Genomic DNA, 16,560 nt, shown 5'->3' on the forward strand with positions numbered 1-16,560 from the left:
TCTCTATGGGGCTCTCTCTCTCTATGGGGCTCTCTATGGGGCTCTCTCTCTCTATGGGGCTCTCTCTCTATGGGGCTCTCTATGGGGCTGTCTCTCTATGGGGCTCTCTCTCTCTCTATGGGGCTCTCTCTCTATGGGGCTCTCTATGGGGCTCTCTATGGGGCTCTCTATGGGGCAGGATCTCTCTCTATGGGGCTCTCTCTCTCTCTCTATGGGGCTCTCTATGGGGCTCTCTCTCTCTCTCTATGGGGCTGTCTATGGGGCTCTCTCTCTCTCTATGGGGCTCTCTATGGGGCTCTCTATGGGGCTCTCTATGGGGCAGGATCTCTCTCTATGGGGCTCTCTCTCTATGGGTCTCTCTCTCTATGGGGCAGGATCTCTCTCTATGGGGCTCTCTATGGGGCTCTCTCTCTATGGGGCTGTCTCTCTATGGGGCTCTCTCTCTCTCTATGGGGCTCTCTATGGGGCTCTCTATGGGGCTCTCTCTCTATGGGGCAGGATCTCTCTCTATGGGGCTCTCGCTCTCTCTCTATGGGGCTCTCTATGGGGCTCTCGCTCTCTATGGGGCTCTCGCTCTCTCTCTATGGGGCTCTCTATGGGGCTCTCTCTCTCTCTATGGGGCTCTCGCTCTCTCTCTATGGGGCTCTCTATGGGGCTCTCTCTCTCTCTACGGGGCTCTCTCTCTCTCTATGGGGCTCTCTCTCTATGGGGCTCTCTCTCTCTCTATGGGGCTCTCTATGGGGCTCTCTCTCTATGGGGCTCTCTCTCTATGGGGCTCTCTCTCTATGGGGCTCTCTCTCTATGGGGCTCTCTCTCTCTCTATGGGGCTCTCTCTCTCTATGGGGCTCTCTCTCTCTCTCTATGGGGCTCTCTCTCTCTATGGGGCTCTCTCTCTCTATGGGGCTCTCTCTCTCTCTATGGGGCTCTCTCTATGGGGCTCTCTCTCTATGGGGCAGGATGTGGGGGGCCGGGGGGGGTCTCTGCGGCTCGCGGGGTTTCCGCTGCTGCCGTCGCTGACGTCACCGCGGCCCCCCCTCCCCCTCACCTCCCCCCCCCCGCTGCCGGCGTTGCCCAACGCGGGGGGAGGGGCGGGGGGTTCGGGCCCCTCCCCCCACCGCAGCACCACGTGGGTGGTCCCGGGGGGCGGGGCTCCCCATAGGAGCCCTCTATGGGTCCATGGGTGCTCCCCATAGATCCATGGGTGCTCCCCATAGGAGCCCTCTATGGGTCCATGGGTGCTCCCCATAGATCCATGGGTGCTCCCCATAGGAGCCCTCTATGGGTCCGTGGGTGCTCCCCATAGATCCATGGGTGCTCCCCATAGGAGCCCTCTATGGGTCCGTGGGTGCTCCCCATAGATCCATGGGTGCTCCCCATAGGAGCCCTCTATGGGTCCATGGGCGCTCCCCATAGATCCATGGGTGCTCCTCATAGGAGCCCTCTATAGGTCCATGGGCGCTCCCCATAGATCCATGGGTGCTCCCCATAGGAGCCCTCTATAGGTCCATGGGCGCTCCCCATAGATCCATGAGTGCTCCCCATAGGAGCCTTCTATAGGTCCATGGGTGCTCCCCATAGATCCATGAGTGCTCCCCATAGGAGCCTTCTATAGGTCCATGGGTGCTCCCCATAGATCCATGAGTGCTCCCCATAGGAGCCTTCTATGGGTCCATGGGCGCTCCCCATAGATCCATGAGTGCTCCCCATAGGAGCCTTCTATAGGTCCATGGGTGCTCCCCATAGATCCATGAGTGCTCCCCATAGGAGCCTTCTATGGGTCCATGGGTGCTCCCCATAGGAGCCCTCTATGGGTCCATGAGTGCTCCCCATAGATCCATGAGTGCTCCCCATAGGAGCCTTCTATGGGTCCATGGGTGCTCCCCATAGGAGCCCTCTACGGGTCCATGGGCGCTCCCCATAGGAGCCCTCTATGGGTCCATGGGCGCTCCCCATAGATCCATGGGTGCTCCCCATAGATCCATGGGTGCTCCCCATAGGAGCCCTCTATGGGTCCATGGGTGCTCCCCATAGATCTATGGGTGCTCCCCATAGGAGCCCTCTATGGGTCCATGGGTGCTCCCCATAGATCTCTGGGTCCCCTCTGCAGGTGCCCCCTCACCGCCCCCCCTACCGGGGCACCCCTTGGCCCCGCCCCCTCCCCTCGGCCCCGCCCCCTCCCCTTGGCCCCGCCCCCCCCGCCCCGGTCCCGCCGCAGCCCCACGGGGGGTCCCGGCGCTGACGCGCGTGGCGCGACCCGGGGGGGGGGGGGGGCGAGACCCGGGGGGGGGGGGGGGAATGAGTCAATGGGGGGGGGGGGGAAGGGATCCGGGGGGGGGGAACCGGGTCCACGCGCGGCGGGGTCACGGGGGGGGGGGGGAATGGATCCGGTGCGGGCCCGATCCTGGTCCAGGCTGATCCCGGTGCGGGACCGGCCCCGGGGCCGTTCTGGACCCTGCAATGGGACCGAGCCCGGTGCGGGTTGATCCCGGTTCTGAACTGGGATCGTTCCCATTGCAGTGACCGGAGCCGGGGCCGTTACGGAGCCAACGCGGGAGCGACCCCGGTGCGGGAGCAATCCCTGTGCAGGGACCGAGCCCGGTGCCGTTATGGAGCACGGAGCCGGGAACCGGTCCCGGTTCAGGCTGATCCCGGTCCAGGTTCATCCCGGTTCCGGACCGGGACCATTCCCATTGCCGTGACCGGACCCGGTGCCGTTATGGACCCCGCTGCGGGTTCAGTCCCGGTCCAGGTTCATCCCGGTTCCGGACCGGGATCATTCCCATTGCCGTGACCGGACCCGGTGCCGTTATGGACCCCACAATGGAACCGACCCCGCTGCGGGTTCGGTCCCGGTCCAGGTTCATCCCGGTTCCGGACCGGGATCATTCCCATTGCCGTGACCGGACCCGGTGCCGTTACGGACCCCGCTGCGGGTTCGGTCCCGGTCCAGGTTCATCCCGGTTCCGGACCGGGACCATTCCCATTGCCGTGACCGGACCCGGTGCCGTTACGGACCCCGCTGCGGGTTCGGTCCCGGTCCAGGTTCATCCCGGTTCCGGACCGGGACCATTCCCATTGCCGTGACCGGACCCGGTGCCGTTACGGACCCCGCTGCGGGTTCGGTCCCGGTCCAGGTTCATCCCGGTTCCGGATCGGGATCATCCCCATTGCCGTGACCGGACCCGGTGCCGTTACGGACCACGCTGCGGGTTCGGTCCCGGTCCAGGTTCATCCCGGTTCCGGACCGGGATCATCCCCATTGCCGTGACCGGACCCGGTGCCGTTATGGACCCCGCTGCGGGCCCGATCCCGGTCCAGGTTCATCCCGGTTCCGGACCGGGACCATTCCCATTGCCGTGACCGGACCCGGTGCCGTTACGGACCCCACAACGGAACCGACCCCAGTGCGGGCCCGATCCCGGTGCGGACCCGACCCCGCTCCATCCCCATCCCGGTTCCGGATCCCAACCCCGGTGCTGATGAAGGGGGGGGGGGTGGGGGTGCTCATTTCCCGTTCCCCCCCGCCCCGGTACGGGATGAACGGGGGGGGGGGGGGATGCGGGTGCGATGTGAGCGGAGGGGGGGTCCCGCCGCCCCCCGCCGTGTCCGTGGGGGGTTTCTCTCCCCCCGGTGCGTTGCTGAATGGAAAAGCCGTGACTCACGCGTGTGTCATCGCCAGCGGCGCCCGCGCCGCCGTATAAATGGGGCCGGCGCGGAACCGGGCGTCACGCGGGGACACCGGACACGCTCCCGCCGCCCCACGCGAGGACACGCGGGACACAACCGGACACCACCCCCCCCCCCCCCGCCTTTGACCCCCTTTAAACCGGTGTCCCCGTCCCCTACCCCCCACCCCCCCCCCCAACCTCCACCGGCCCCGTGTTGTGGAGAGAACGGGAACGAACGGGACACGGGGGGGGGAAACCGGCGCGAGTGGGTGCGTGGGAAACGCGTTTGGGTGCGTGCGAAACGTGTTTGGGTGCGTGGGAGCGTGGTGCTGAGTGGGAGCAGGGGAGCGTGGCTTTGGCGTTGGGAGCGTGGGAGCGTTTTTGGGGTGCGTGGGAGCGTTTTTGGGGTGCGTGGAAGCGTTTGGGGTGCGTGGGAGAGTGGCCGTGAGCGGCTAAGAGGGAGCGCGGCCGCGGCATTGGGAGCGTGTTTTGGAGCGTGGCAGCGTTTTTGGGTGCGTGGCAGCGTTTTTGGGGTGCGTGGCAGCGTTTTTGGGTGCGTGGCAGCGTTTTTGGGGTGCGTGGCAGGGTTTTGGGGTGCGTGGCAGCGTGGCCGTGGCCGTGTGAAGGTGTCCCCCTGAGTGGAAACGGGGCTGTGCCAGCGCGAACGTGGCCGTGAGCGGGTAAGTGCGAGCGTGGCCGTGGCACCGGGAGCGTGGTTTGGCTGCGTGGGAGCGTTTGGGGCTGCGTGGAAGCGTTTGGGGCTGCGTGGAAGCGTTTGGGGCTGCGTGGAAGCGTTTGAAGCGCACCCGTGCCCCTGCCCCGTCCCGAGCTGAGCGTCCCCGGCCCCCTGGCACCGCGTTTGGCCCCGGTCCCGTTCCCCATCCCCGCCTGTGTCCGTGCTTGTGCAACCCCCCCCGCCCCACCGCGGACCCCCCCCCCTCAGCCCCATCCTCACCCCCCTCCCCGTGGGTCCCATCCCGGCCCCGTGGGGGCACCCTCCGGCCCCGCCATGACAAGTAAGTGCCACGCTTATGGGGGGGGGGGGACACGAGTGCGGGGTCGTGATTGGAGGAGGGGGACCCCAGCGATTGGGGACCACGTCCCCCCCTATAACATGGGGGGGGGGGGTTTTCCACGGGTGGATCCTGACCCACATCCCCCCCCCCCCGCCCCAAAACTTCTCCCCCCCCCCCCCACCCGACGGCGGGACCGGGCGCGTCCATCCCCGTGGCCTCGGGGCGCGGGCAGCTGCCGCCGCGCCTCAAAGCCACAAACGGCCCCGGCGCGCACCTGCCCCGCCCGCGGCGGCTCCGCCCCCCATGTGTGGGGCAGAGGTGTGGGGAGGAGGGGGGGGTCAATGTGTGGGGCAGGACGGGGGGGGGGGTGTGTCTGCGGGTCAATGTGTGGGGCAGAAAGGGGTCAATGTGTGGGGCAGAAGGGGGTCAATGGGGGAGTGTTTGGGGGTCAATGTGTGGGGCAGAAAGGGGTCAATGTGTGGGGCAGAAAGGGGTCAATGTGTGGGGCAGAAGGGGGTCAATGTGTGGGGTGTCTGGGGGTCAATGTGTGGGGCAGAAAGGGGTCAATGTGTGGGGCAGAAAGGGGTCAATGTGTGGGGCAGAAGGGGGTCAATGTGCGGGGCAGAAAGGGGTCAATGTGTGGGGCAGAAGGGGGTCAATGTGTGGGGTGTCTGGGGGTCAATGTGTGGGGCAGAAGGGGGTCAATGGGGGGGTGTCTGGGGGTCAATGTGTGGGGCAGAAGGGGGTCAATGGGGGGGGTCCATGTCCCGGACCCCCCTCTCCTCATCCCGGACCCCCCCTCTCCGGTGTGTGCCCCCCCCCCATTGGGGCCGCCCCTGACTCACCCGCATCAAACTTTCCAGCCCGGACCGCACAGGACGCGCCGCCGCCCCCCCCCCCCCCCCCCCCCCCCCGGCTTCATCCCACCGGGAAGGGACGGGAATGCCGGGATCCTGAGCCCTAAATCCCGGGATCCCGAGCGCAGGGAGCCCCCAGTTCCGGGGGTTCCGGGATCCCCCAGCCCCCGGGATGCTGCCGGCTCCCCCAGCGCAGGGAGCAGCGGGATTCCCGGCGCCCGGCATCCCCGGATCCCGCTCGGGAATGCGGGGATCCCCCCCTTTGGGATCCCCCCGTTCAGGGTCTCCCATTCCAGACCCCGGGATACCCCTCTCGGGAATACCGGGAGCATCCCTTTGGGGATCCCCTCCCTCAGGATCCCCCCATTTAGGATCCCTCCATTCGGAGTCTCCCACTCTGAAACCCGGGATACCCCTCTCGGGAACACCGGGATCCCCTCACTCGGGATCCCCCCCACCCCTCTTTTTGCCATCTCCCGCTCGGGATCCCGGCATTATCCTACTCGGGAACACCGGGATGCCCCCATTTGAGATCCCCCCCCTTTGGGATCCCCCCGTTCAGGGTCTCCCATTCCAGACCCCGGGATACCCCTCTCGGGAATACCGGGAGCATCCCTTTGGGGATCCCCTCCCTCGGGGTCTCCCCATTCAGGATCTCCCCACTCGGGATCCCGGGATTATCCCACTCGGGATCGCCCCATTTGCGCTCCCCCCACTCGGGACCATCCCCCCCTGGATCCCCCCCCTGGATCCCTGGATCCCCCTCTCTGGATGTGCCCCCCCCCATCCCCAGCCGCATCCCCCCCGCCGCTCCCCCACTCGTGTCCGTGTCCGCAGGGGCTCCGTGGCGGGCGCTGTTCGCCCTCTTGGGGCTGTGGCCGGGGCTGTGGCCGGGACCGTGCCCGGGCCTTGCGGGCCCCCCCCGCCCGCGGCCCCCGGACCCCCGCACCGAGCTCGACGCCATCGTCAGCCTCGCCAAGGCGCTGCTCAGCGACACCAAAGCCTTCCTCGCCCTCCTCGTGGGTACCCCCCCCCATCCCGCATTCTCCCATCCCTCCATCCCCATCCCCATCCCCATCCCCATGCCCATCCTTCATCCCGCATCCCCCCATCCCGCATCCCCCCCATCCTGCATCCCCCCATCCCGCATCCCCCCATCCCGCATCCCCCCATCCCCATCCTTCATCCCGCATCCCCCCATCCTCATCCCACATCCCCCCATCCCCATCCCGCATCCCTCCATCCCCATCCCCATGCTGCATCCCGCATCCCCCCATCCCCATCTTCATCCCGCATCCCCTCATCCTCATCCCACATCCCCCCATCCCCATCCCGCATCCCTCCATCCCCATCCCCATGCTGCATCCCGCATCCCCCCATCCCCATCTTCATCCCGCATCCCCCCATCCTGCATCCCGCATCCCCCCATCCCCATCCCGCATCCCCCCATCCCCATCCCGCATCCCCCCATCCCGCATCCTCCCATCCCCGTCCCACATCCCCCCCCCGGTGGCCCCTCATTGGTTGACCCCCCCACCCCCCCTCATTTATGTCGCCGACAGAAGTCGCGATTCCCGGCGGAGGGGGAGCACAAACTGGATTCGCTGCCCGTGCTCTCCATGAGCGCCCTGGAGCTCGCCAATATCCAGGTTGGGAGCGGGAAGGGACACGCGTGGAGAGGGGGGGACCACGGGGGCCGGAAGGGGAACGCGGGGGGTTCCACATGGGAAGGGGACGGGGGTGCCCGTGGGTTCCCCGGTAGGCACCGGGTCCCCCCCGTGCTTGCGGGTTCGGGTCCCTCCTGTGGGTTCGGGTCCCTCCGTGGGTCTCTAAGCGGGTCCCCGCGAGGGGTTCGGGTTCCCCCTGTCTTAGGGTCCCTGCGGTGGGTTCGGGTTCCCGCGATGGGTCCCGGTCCACCCCATGGGCTCGGGTTCCCCCATGGTTGCGGGTTCGGGTCTCCCCGTGTGTTCGGGTCCCCACGATGGGTTCGGGTCCCTGGGATGGATTCAGGTCTCCCCCGTGGGTCCGGGTCCCCCCAGGGGTCCCGGTTGTGGGGTCGGGTCTCCCCCATGGGTTCTTGTCCCCCATGGGTCCGGGTCCTCCCCATGGGTCCTGATCCCCCCCATGGGTCCGGGTCCCCGCCATGGGCTCGGGTCCCCCCCATGGGCCCGGGTCCCCCCCATGGGTCCGGGTCCCCCCCATGGGTTCTTGTCCCCCATGGGTCCTGGTCCCCGCCATGGGTTCGGATTCCCCCTCATGGGTTCTTGTCCCCCATGGGTCCGGGTCCTCCCCATGGGTCCTGGTCCCCCCCATGGGTTCTTGTCCCCCATGGGTCCGGGTCCCCCCCATGGGTCCGGGTCCCCGCCATGGGCTCGGGTCTCTGAGCGGTTCCGGTGCGGGGCAGGCGGCGGCGGCGCTGGCGCGGCTGAGCTCGGACCTGCAGCGGTACCGGCGGCACCTGGAGTGGCTGCGCCGGGCAGGGCCCGCGCTGCGCCCGCTGGAGCCGGAGCTGGGAGCGCTGCTGGCGCGCCTGGAGCGCCTGGGGCGGAGCCTCGACCTGCTGGTAGGCGGGGCTTGGCGGCGGCGGGCCAATGGGGAGGCGGTGCGGCGGGGAAGGGGCGGGGCCTGGCTCGTGGGGGCGCGGCTTCGCTCACCTGGATGAATGGGGACGGGCTTCGGGGCGGGGCTTAGGCAAGGGGGCGCGGCTTCAACCAATGGGAGAGGCTTGTGTGGACGGGGGCGTGGCTCCGCTCTCTATGAATGGGGACGGACTTCGCATCGCGGCGGGGATAAGAAAGGGGGGGGAAGGCTTCTACCAATGGGAGTGGCTCGCGTGAATGGGGGCGTGGCCTGTCTATTGGGGGCGTGGCTTCTCTCACCTGTATGGACGGGGGCGGACTTTGCGTAGGGGCGGGGCTTCCACCAATGGGAGCGGCTCGCGTGACTGGGGGCGTGGCTTCGCTCTCCTGGATGAATGGGGACGGACTTCGGGGCGGGGCTTAGACGAAGGGGCGGGGCTTGGGGAATGGGCGGGGCTTGCCCCACGCTGAGCGCGCCCGTGGCACACACGTGCGCTCGCCCATGCCTGGACACGCATGGACACGCATGGGCACGCATGGACACGCATGGGCACGCATGGACACGCATGACCGCGCGTGTTCCCGTCCCCGCAGCTCTCCCGCCTGAGCCTACCCCGGCCCAGCGCCCCCCAGACCCCGCTGCCGGCGCCGGGCTCGCCCTGGGCCGCTGTCCGCGCCGGCCACGCCGTGCTCCAGAGCCTCCACCTCTACCTGGACTGGGCCTCGCGGGCCCTGGTGCTGCTCCGCAATAAGCTGTGACCCCTATTTATTGATATTTATTAGCCACGCCCCTATTTTATTAATTATTATTAATTATTGGGGAGAACGGATCCCCCCCCCCCCCCCATGCGCTCAGGGACCCCCCGACGTGTCCCCTCCCGTGTGGGAGATGTTATTTATTGACTCGGGCCCCGCTCGGCCCCGTTTTCTATCGCGGTTTGGAACGAGGAAGGAATAAAGGATGGAAGTGACCGGATGCGGAGAGATGGGGGGGGTGGGATGGGGAGCGAATGGGGGGGAATGGGGGGAGGGAAAGGGTGAGGAATGGAGGGATAAAAGGGAGGGGAAAAGGGGGGAGAAGAAAGGGGAAGGGAAGGAAAAGGATGGGGGATGCAGGCAGGGATGAAGGGATGCAGGCAGGGATGAAGGGATGCAGGCAAGGATGAAGGGATGCAGGCGGGGATGAAGGGATGCAGGCAGGGATGAAGGGATGCAGGCGGGGATGAAGGGATGCAGGCAAGGATGAAGGGATGCAGGCGGGGATGAAGGGATGCAGGCGGGGATGAAGGGATGCAGGCAGGGATGAAGGGATGCAGGCGGGGATGAAGGGATGCAGGCGGGGATGAAGGGATGCAGGCAGGGATGAAGGGATGCAGGCGGGGATGAAGGGATGCAGGCGGGGATGATGGGATGCAGGCGGGGATGAAGGGATGCAGGCGGGGATGAAGGGATGCAGGCAGGGATGAAGGGATGCAGGCGGGGATGATGGGATGCAGGCAGGGATGAAGGGATGCAGGCGGGGATGAAGGGATGCAGGCGGGGATGATGGGATGCAGGCGGGGATGAAGGGATGCAGGCGGGGATGAAGGGATGCAGGCAGGGATGAAGGGATGCAGGCGGGGATGAAGGGATGCAGGCGGGGATGAAGGGATGCAGGCGGGGATGAAGGGATGCAGGCGGGGATGAAGGGATGCAGGCGGGGATGAAGGGATGCAGGCAGGGATGATGGGATGCAGGCGGGGATGAAGGGATGCAGGCGGGGATGAAGGGATGCAGGCAGGGATGAAGGGATGCAGGCGGGGATGAAGGGATGCAGGCGGGGATGAAGGGATGCAGGCGGGGATGAAGGGATGCAGGCAGGGATGAAGGGATGCAGGCAGGGATGAAGGGATGCAGGCAGGGATGAAGGGATGCAGGCGGGGATGAAGGGATGCAGGCAGGGATGAAGGGATGCAGGCAGGGATGAAGGGATGCAGGCAGGGATGAAGGGATGCAGGCGGGGATGAAGGGATGCAGGCGGGGATGAAGGGATGCAGGCGGGGATGAAGGGATGCAGGCGGGGATGAAGGGATGCAGGCAGGGATGAAGGGATGCAGGTGGGGAACAGGCACCAAGGGGGGACTCATTCGTCCCCTGCCCCCCCACTCCATTGGGAGGCACTGGGGGGGGGGGGGGGCACCCCAAGCCACCCCCAAAGCCCAATGAATGAACCCAACCCCTGTGATCCCGGGGGGGGGGAGGCGGCCAGGACGGGCCCCCCCGGCCCCCCCCGAGCAGAGCAGCTTTATTGAGACACCACCACCCGCACTGGGGGGGGGGGGGGGGGGGGGGGGGAAGAGCTGGGGCCCCCCTCTCCTCAAGGCACTAAAACCCCCCCCAATGGGGCTGGGGGGCTCAGGGCGGGGGGGGCTCGGTGGGGGGCAGGGCTCGGGGGGGGTCCTGGGAGGAGCTGGGGGGGGCCTCGTCCTCGGGGGGGTCCTCGGGGGGGTCCCAGGGGAAGGTGACCCCGAGCCCGGCCATGCGCTCCCGGTAAACGCGGTCGAAGCGGGAGCTCTGCTCCGCGGTCAGGTGATTCTTCCAGTCCCCGGAGATCCCTGCGGGCAGTGTCCCCTGTACCCCCCATCCCCTGTACCCCCCACCCCCTGTATCCCACACCCCCTGTACCCCCCATCCCCTGTACCCCCCATCCCCTGTACCCCCCATCCCCTGTACCCCCCACCCCCTGTACCCCACACCCCCTGTACCCCCCATCCCCTGTACCCCCCATCCCCTGTACCCCACACCCCCTGTACCCCCCATCCCCTGTACCCCCCATCCCCTGTACCCCACACCCCCTGTACCCCCCATCCCCTGTACCCCCCATCCCCTGTACCCCACACCCCCTGTACCCCCCATCCCCTGTACCCCCCATCCCCTGTACCCCCCACCCCCTGTACCCCCCATCCCCTGTACCCCCCACCCCCTGTACCCCCCACCCCCTGTACCCCACATCCCCTGTACCCCCCACCCCCTGTACCCCCCACCCCCTGTACCCCTCATCCCCTGTACCCCCTATCCCCTGTACCCCCCATCCCCTGTACCCCCCACCCCCTGTACCCCCCACCCCCTGTACCCCCCATCCCCTGTACCCCCCACCCCCTGTACCCCCCATCCCCTGTACCCCCCATCCCCTGTACCCCCCATCCCCTGTACCCCGCATCCCCTGTACCCCCCATCCCCTGTACCCCCCATCCCCTGTACCCCTCACCCCCTGTACCCCACATCCCCTGTATCCCCTGTATCCCATCTATCCCGTGTACCCCCCGTACCCCGTCGCTCCCGCGCCCCCCGCCGCGCACCCTTGCGCAGGAACGGCCCCCGCCGCAGGTCCAGGATGAAGAGCGGGGAGAGGCTGAAGTTGCTCATCCGGTTGCGGCTCATGGCCGCGAAGGACGCGTTGGCCACGACCGCGTCCAGCGCAGCGCCGCCCAGCGGCCGGCCCAGGAACGCGCAGAGGCGCTCGACGCTGCCCCGCAGGTCCTGGCAGGGAGACACCGGATACACGGGGGGGACACGGGGGGGAAACGGGGGGGGGACACGGGGGGGGGACACGGGAGGGACACGGGAGGGACACGGGGGGGGCACGGGATGGACATGGGATAGATGATGGAATATATGGGATAGATGGGCTCTCTGGGCTCCCCCTGCTCCCCCTGCTCCCCCTGCTCCCCGTGCTCCCCCTGCTCCCCCTGCTCCCCGTGCTCCCCCTGCTCCCCGTGCTCCCCCTGCTCCCCCTGCTCCCCCTGCTCCCCGTGCTCCCCCTGCTCCCCCTGCTCCCCGTGCTCCCCGTGCTCCCCCTCCTCCCCCTGCTCCCCCTGCTCCCCGTGCTCCCCCTGCTCCCCCTGCTCCCCCTGCTCCCCGTGCTCCCCGTGCTCCCCCTGCTCCCCGTGCTCCCCCTGCTCCCCGTGCTCCCCCTGCTCCCCCTGCTCCCCCTGCTCCCCCTGCTCCCCGTGCTCCCCCTGCTCCCCGTGCTCCCCCTGCTCCCCCTGCTCCCCGTGCTCCCCCTGCTCCCCCTGCTCCCCGTGCTCCCCCTGCTCCCCCTGCTCCCCCTGCTCCCCCTGCTCCCCCTGCTCCCCGTGCTCCCCCTGCTCCCCCTGCTCCCCGTGCTCCCCCTGCTCCCCGTGCTCCCCCTGCTCCCCCTGCTCCCCGTGCTCCCCCTGCTCCCCCTGCTCCCCCTGCTCCCCGTGCTCCCCCTGCTCCCCCTGCTCCCCGTGCTCCCCCTGCTCCCCCTGCTCCCCCTGCTCCCCCTGCTCCCCGTGCTCCCCGTGCTCCCCCTGCTCCCCGTGCTCCCCCTGCTCCCCCTGCTCCCCCTGCTCCCCGTGCTCCCCCTGCTCCCCCTGCTCCCCCTGCTCCCCGTGCTCCCCGTGCTCCCCCTGCTCCCCCTGCTCCCCCTGCTCCCCGTGCTCCCCGTGCTCCCCCTGCTCCCCCTGCTCCCCGTGCTCCCCCTGCTCCCCGTGCTCCCCCTGCTCCCCCTGCTCCCCCTGCTCCCCCTGCTCCCCCTGCTCCCCGTGCTCCCCGTGCTCCCCGTGCTCCCCCTGCTCCCCCTGCTCCCCGTGCTCCCCGTGCTCCCCCTGCTCCCCCTGCTCCCCCTGCTCCCCGTGCTCCCCCTGCTCCCCCTGCTCCCCGTGCTCCCCCTGCTCCCCCTGCTCCCCCTGCTCCCCGTGCTCCCCGTGCTCCCCCTGCTCCCCCTGCTCCCCCTGCTCCCCCTGCTCCCCCTGCTCCCCGTGCTCCCCCTGCTCCCCGTGCTCCCCGTGCTCCCCGTGCTCCCCCTGCTCCCCCTGCTCCCCGTGCTCCCCGTGCTCCCCCTGCTCCCCGTGCTCCCCCTGCTCCCCGTGCTCCCCGTGCTCCCCCTGCTCCCCCTGCTCCCCGTGCTCCCCCTGCTCCCCCTGCTCCCCGTGCTCCCCCTGCTCCCCCTGCTCCCCGTGCTCCCCCTGCTCCCCGTGCTCCCCCTGCTCCCCGTGCTCCCCCTGCTCCCCCTGCTCCCCGTGCTCCCCCTGCTCCCCCTGCTCCCCCTGCTCCCCGTGCTCCCCCTGCTCCCCCTGCTCCCCGTGCTCCCCCTGCTCCCCCTGCTCCCCCTGCTCCCCCTGCTCCCCGTGCTCCCCGTGCTCCCCCTGCTCCCCCTGCTCCCCGTGCTCCCCCTGCTCCCCGTGCTCCCCCTGCTCCCCCTGCTCCCCCTGCTCCCCCTGCTCCCCCTGCTCCCCGTGCTCCCCCTGCTCCCCGTGCTCCCCGTGCTCCCCGTGCTCCCCCTGCTCCCCCTGCTCCCCCTGCTCCCCGTGCTCCCCCTGCTCCCCCTGCTCCCCGTGCTCCCCCTGCTCCCCGTGCTCCCCCTGCTCCCCGTGCTCCCCCTGCTCCCCCTGCTCCCCGTGCTCCCCCTGCTCCCCGTGCTCCCCCTGCTCCCCCTGCTCCCCGTGCTCCCCCTGCTCCCCGTGCTCCCCCTGCTCCCCCTGCTCCCCCTGCTCCCCGTGCTCCCCGTGCTCCCCCTGCTCCCCCTGCTCCCCCTGCTCCCCGTGCTCCCCCTGCTCCCCCTGCTCCCCGTGCTCCCCCTGCTCCCCCTGCTCCCCCTGCTCCCCCTGCTCCCCCTGCTCCCCGTGCTCCCCCTGCTCCCCCTGCTCCCCCTGCTCCCCGTGCTCCCCGTGCTCCCCCTGCTCCCCCTGCTCCCCCTGCTCCCCCTGCTCCCCGTGCTCCCCCTGCTCCCCCTGCTCCCCGTGCTCCCCCTGCTCCCCCTGCTCCCCGTGCTCCCCCTGCTCCCCGTGCTCCCCCTGCTCCCCCTGCTCCCCCTGCTCCCCGTGCTCCCCCTGCTCCCCCTGCTCCCCGTGCTCCCCGTGCTGTGCTCCCCGTGCTCCCCGGGCCGGGCTCGGGGCAGGCCCTCACCTCCTGCAGTTCCTCGTAGCTGATGCAGAAGAAGTTGTCGCGGCCGCGCAGCCCCATCCAGCCCCGCACGTGCTCGAACCAGGAGCCGAAGGGCACTGCGGGAGCGGCGCCGTGGAACCCCCGCGACGGCCCAGGGAGCCCACAGAGCCCCATAGAGACCCCATTGAGCCCCCATAGAGACCCCATAGAGACCCATAGAGACCCCATAGAGACCCCATAGAGACCATAGAGACCCATAGAGACCCCATAGAGACCCCATAGAGACCATAGAGACCCATAGAGACCCCATAGAGACCCCATAGAGACCATAGAGACCCCATAGAGCCCCCATAGAGCCCCCATAGAGACCCCATAGAGACCCATAGAGACCCATAGAGAGACCCCATTGAGCCCCCATAGAGACCCATAGAGACCCATAGAGACCCCATAGAGACCCATAGAGACCCCATTGAGACCCTATAGAGACCATAGAGACCCCATAGACCCCATTGAGCCCCCATAGAGACCCATAGAGACCCATAGAGACCCATAGAGACCCCATAGAGACCCATAGAGACCCCATTGAGCCCCCATAGAGACCCATAGAGACCCATAGAGAGACCCCATTGAGCCCCCATAGAGACCCATAGAGCCCCATAGAGACCCATAGAGACCCATAGAGACCCCATAGAGACCATAGAGACCCCATAGAGACCATAGAGACCATAGAGACCCATAGAGACCCCATAGAGACCATAGAGACCCCATAGAGACCATAGAGACCATAGAGACCCATAGAGACCATAGAGACCATAGAGACCATAAAGACCCATAGAGACCCATAGAGACCATAGAGACCCATAGAGACCATAGAGACCATAGAGACCCATAGAGACCCATAGAGACCATAGAGACCATAGAGACCCATAGAGACCATAGAGACCATAGAGCCCCCATAGAGACCATAGAGACCATAGAGACCATAGAGACCCATAGAGACCCATAGAGACCCATAGAGACCATAGAGACCATAGAGACCATAGAGACCATAGAGACCATAGAGACCCATAGAGACCCATAGAGACCCATAGAGACCATAGAGACCATAGAGACCCATAGAGACCATAGAGACCATAGAGACCATAGAGACCATAGAGACCATAGAGACCCATAGAGACCATAGAGACCATAGAGACCCATAGAGACCATAGAGACCATAGAGACCGCATAGAGACCCCATTGACCCCACAGAGACCCCATTGACCCCCATAGAGCCCCATAGAGACCCCATTGACCCCATAGAGACCCCATAGAGACCCCATAGAGCCCCATAGAGCCCCCATAGAGACCCCATAGAGACCCATAGAGACCCCATAGAGACCCCATAGAGACCCATAGAGACCCCATAGAGACCCATAGAGACCCCATAGAGACCCCATAGAGACCCATAGAGACCCCGTAGAGACCCATAGAGACCCCGTAGAGACCCCATAGAGACCCCATAGAGACCCCATAGAGACCCCATAGAGACCCCATAGAGACCCATAGAGACCCCATAGAGACCCCATAGAGACCCCATAGAGACCCACAGAGACCCCATAGAGACCCACAGAGATCCCACAGAGATCCCATAGAGACCCCATAGAGACCCCATAGAGACCCACAGAGACCCCATAGAGACCCACAGAGATCCCACAGAGATCCCATAGAGACCCCATAGAGACCCCATAGAGACCCCATAGAGCCCCATAGAGCCCCCATAGAGACCCCATTGACCCCCATAGAGCCCCCCTTGAGCCCCGGCCGCACCGTCCCCCTTCAGGAAGTGCTCCAGGAACTGCTCCAGGCTGCCCGGGTCCTTGTAGGGCCGGAAGATGCGGGCGAAGTGGTAAAGGGAGACCAGGACGTCCTTGGGGTTCCGCACCGTGTAGATCACCTGCGGCAGAGGCGGCGGTGGGGCGGGGCTATGGGGCACGGAGCTATGGGGCACGGAGCTATGGGGCAGGGAGCTATGGGGTACGGAGCTATGGGGCAGGGAGCTATGGGGCAGGGAGCTATGGGGTACGGAACTATGGGGCAGGGAGCTATGGGGTACGGAGCTATGGGGCAGGGAGCTATGGGGTACGGAGCTATGGGGCAGGGAGCTATGGGGCAGGGAGCTATGGGGTACGGAACTATGGGGCAGGGAGCTATGGGGTACGGAGCTATGGGACACGGAGCTATGGGGTACGGAGCTATGGGGCACGGAGCTATGGGGTACGGAGCTATGGGACACGGAGCTATGGGGTACGGAGCTATGGGACACGGAGCTATGGGGCAGAGAGCTATGGGGTACGGAGCTATGGGGTACAGAGCTATGGGGCACGGAGCTATGGGGTACAGAGCTATGGGACACGGAGCTATGGGGCAGGGATCTATGGGGTACGGAGCTATGGGGCACGGAGCTATGGGACACGGAGCTATGGGGCACGGAGCTATGGGGTACGGAGCTATGGGGCACGGAGCTATGGGGCACGGAGCTATGGGGTACGGAGCTATGGGGCACGGAGCT

General features: G+C 67.3%; 1 protein-coding gene across 1 annotated transcript; it reads right to left on the minus strand.

The window, feature by feature from the left end:
- Positions 1 to 10,418: 10,418 nt before the first annotated feature.
- Positions 10,419 to 16,018, minus strand: LOC308232719 (sulfotransferase 2B1-like; the record flags this gene model as incomplete). The annotated part of the gene is made up of 4 exons (XM_080639948.1): positions 10,419 to 10,714; positions 11,429 to 11,639; positions 14,031 to 14,125; positions 15,819 to 16,018. Coding segments are annotated over 4 exons (706 nt in total), but the record flags the coding sequence as incomplete, so codon positions are not given.
- Between the last annotated feature and the right edge of the window lie 542 nt (positions 16,019 to 16,560).

Source organism: Psittacula echo, assembly GCF_963264785.1.
Source record: "Psittacula echo genome assembly, contig: SCAFFOLD_164, whole genome shotgun sequence".
Taxonomy (NCBI): domain Eukaryota; kingdom Metazoa; phylum Chordata; class Aves; order Psittaciformes; family Psittacidae; genus Psittacula; species Psittacula echo.